At 34.4% G+C, this 2,581-nt stretch overlaps 1 protein-coding gene across 1 annotated transcript; it reads right to left on the reverse strand.

Moving 5' to 3' along the window:
- Window positions 1-491: 491 nt before the first annotated feature.
- On the reverse strand, window positions 492-2,343 carry LOC136815263 (uncharacterized protein C14orf93 homolog). The gene is made up of 4 exons (XM_067071708.1): window positions 2,304-2,343; window positions 1,579-1,638; window positions 1,175-1,293; window positions 492-897 (listed from the first exon to the last, which is right to left on the reverse strand). Exons 1-4 carry the CDS (start codon window positions 2,341-2,343, stop codon window positions 583-585), a joined length of 534 nt encoding a protein of 177 aa, XP_066927809.1. The 3' UTR covers window positions 492-582.
- Between the last annotated feature and the right edge of the window lie 238 nt (window positions 2,344-2,581).

Below are 2,581 nucleotides of genomic sequence, written 5' to 3' on the forward strand. Positions count from 1 at the left end.
GGTTATAACGAGTTATCGTTAAGCAAAGTTTAACGTAGTTGTTTAATAGCACGCGGTTATAACCGGAAAACTGAGATAACATTAATAAGGGAACCCGGTTTAACCTCGTGTACTTTAAGTCAGTTTAGACGTGGTTTTCATATTTAAGCAGTACTTTTCTTTAAACTCAGCATAATTCATCTAAACAACGTATACTCAAGTTATTACAACGTTCACTTGAGCGTTTATCCTACGATTATCCAGGGTAACAAACGAATAGTTTTTGCTAGTATGACGATTTCCAGTATGGTCGATTTAGCCTGGTGGACAATGGAATAAAGTTTTTTCAAATTTTCAAGGCTAAATAAAGATCGACAAATTACGATTTATTTGCTTAAGAATTTAAATATATTTCCAAAGGAAAGAAATTTGTACAGTATCTAAATAAAATAATAATGATGTTTTTAAAAATATATTAATAGTATTAGTTTTAATTATATTAGTGTGTAAAGAAATAGGAGTTAATAGTACAAATGAGTTTATTTATTTACAAATAGTACAAAATTACCAAATTAGTTTCAAGTAAAAGTTATTAAAAATTTTTTATTCAGCAGCTACGTTCATGTTGCTTAGGTACATTCCTGGAATGCTGACGGACGGCTGACGGGTGGAAGGAGCTCCTTCATTCCTGGACATAACACCCCTCGCTGAAGAGCGGCTGGCGTCTAATTTTACAATTAGCTCTTCTAACGGCTCATTTCGCCAGGTCAACCTCCGACGAACTAGGGTTTTATTCCCTATCTCGTCCACTTCTGACTCTTCGTCTGTCATAAGTTCTGCTCGGAGATCTGACAGGAGGAGTTTTTCTTCTTCATTTAAGTCCATTCCTTGGCCCATTTTCTGGCGTCTCTTGCAGAGCTGTAAAAAAAGTAAAAAATAATTAACAAGCTGATAAATACAAATTTATGTTAAGCCATAACACTTTCAAACACTACTGTAGTACTTTTAATTTCCCTATGCTATTTGAGTTGGTAACACATTTTAATCGAAATCTTTATCAAAAGGGAGAGTACGAGTATGGGGATGGACGTGAGGCATTTCAATTAAGTATTTACAATATACTTATCAGAAAATGACTACAAAGTATGTAATAGAATTTGATTTCTGTATCAATACAAAATGATTATTTATTTACCTTGCTACGCCTTGACGCTACTCGCGCCTGTCTGGCTTTTACTTCCAATTGCTCTGGAGATAGCAGCTCTTGCATCTTCTTTGCCCGTTTCAGATGACTGAAGTAGCGACTGCATGCTCCTGGAAACAACAAAAAAGTTATAATAAGTAGTAAGACTTGGACAGATGAGAAAGAATTAAACGATTCTATGTTTAGGCCTAACCAATATTCCTTATGAATGAAAGATGAGTCGATATTGTCAACAAAGTCAAATTTTATGTACAAAACTATAGACAAACTAATACAATTTCATATATTAGCAGTAAAAACTTGTGCGCGTAACTTTAAAAAGTCATTCAGTTATTCAATAATCTAAAAATTTCAAAAGAAACCATTGCAAGGATTGAATGGTAAACAAAACTTACTTTTGATCAGTTTTACTGGATACGGAGGATCAAATGGTGCCACATCTTCGATTATGGATGCTGTAATCCTAATGCAGTATCATCTCCCATGAAAAAGTGCTTATCCATTGTTTTACGAATAGTTTTTCTTTTCCAAGTACACACTTTCATGTCAAATGCATCCGTCATTCTACTACTTGGTGCGTTACGATCTATCGTTCTCTTTATGATTTCAATTTTTGGCTTGGGAATGTTACAAAATTTTGTTGACTCTTTTCCAACGACACTTTATTCTGCTTACAAGATTGCTGGAATATCTACTGATGATTTTGAGAAGTGGGTTGTTTGTCCCAAATGCAATACGTTGTACAAATTTGAAGATTGCTTTATTGAGAGGGACAGAATTAAACGATCTAAAAAATGTTCTGCAACATTGCCATTCAAAAAAGATCAGACTTGTAACACCAGACTTTTAAACTCTAAAATAAGTTCAATTGGAAATAAAATCTTGTATCCTCGAAAAGAATATTGCTCAAGAAAAATTAGTGTGACAATTGAAAAATTTCTTGAAAGACAAGGCTTCGAAAAATTGCTGCTCCAAAAAAGAAACATTTCAGACTCTGATAACACATTTAATGATATATACGATGGCAAAATTTGGAAGACTTTTAAAGGAAAGGAGGAAGAATACTTTTTCTCTGATCCTAGGAACCTCGGTCTAATGATGAACATAGACTGGTTTCAACCTTTTGATAATTCGGAGTACAGTCTTGGAATCATATACATGGTGATCTTGAATCTTCCAAGAGAGGAACGGTTCAAATATGACAATCTTATAGTATGTGGCATTATACCAGGCCCGAAAGAACCCTCTCTAAATGTAAATACTTTCTTGGGTCCCATTGTTGACGACTTGCATGGTGGCTGGAACGGTGTTTTGCTGAAGGATGGTAGTTCATTTGGGAAAAGTCTTTACAAATATGCCTTGATCAGCTTGTCGAGTGATATTCCTGCTACCAGAAAA

Source organism: Clytia hemisphaerica, unplaced genomic scaffold, assembly GCF_902728285.1.
Source record: "Clytia hemisphaerica strain Z4C2 unplaced genomic scaffold, Clytia hemisphaerica genome assembly, whole genome shotgun sequence".
Taxonomy (NCBI): domain Eukaryota; kingdom Metazoa; phylum Cnidaria; class Hydrozoa; order Leptothecata; family Clytiidae; genus Clytia; species Clytia hemisphaerica.

Bases quoted from the DNA above. Each gene is read 5' to 3' on its own strand.
- LOC136815263 (XM_067071708.1), bottom strand. From the start codon at position 2,343: ATGTATATGATTCCAAGACTGTACTCCGAATTATCAAAAG. The intron at 1,639-2,303 runs GTTGAAACCAGT...TTAGGATTACAG, and splicing joins GTACTCCGAATTATCAAAAG to CATCCATAATCGAAGATGTG. The intron at 898-1,174 runs GTAAATAAATAA...CTTTTTTTACAG, and splicing joins TAGCGTCAAGGCGTAGCAAG to CTCTGCAAGAGACGCCAGAA.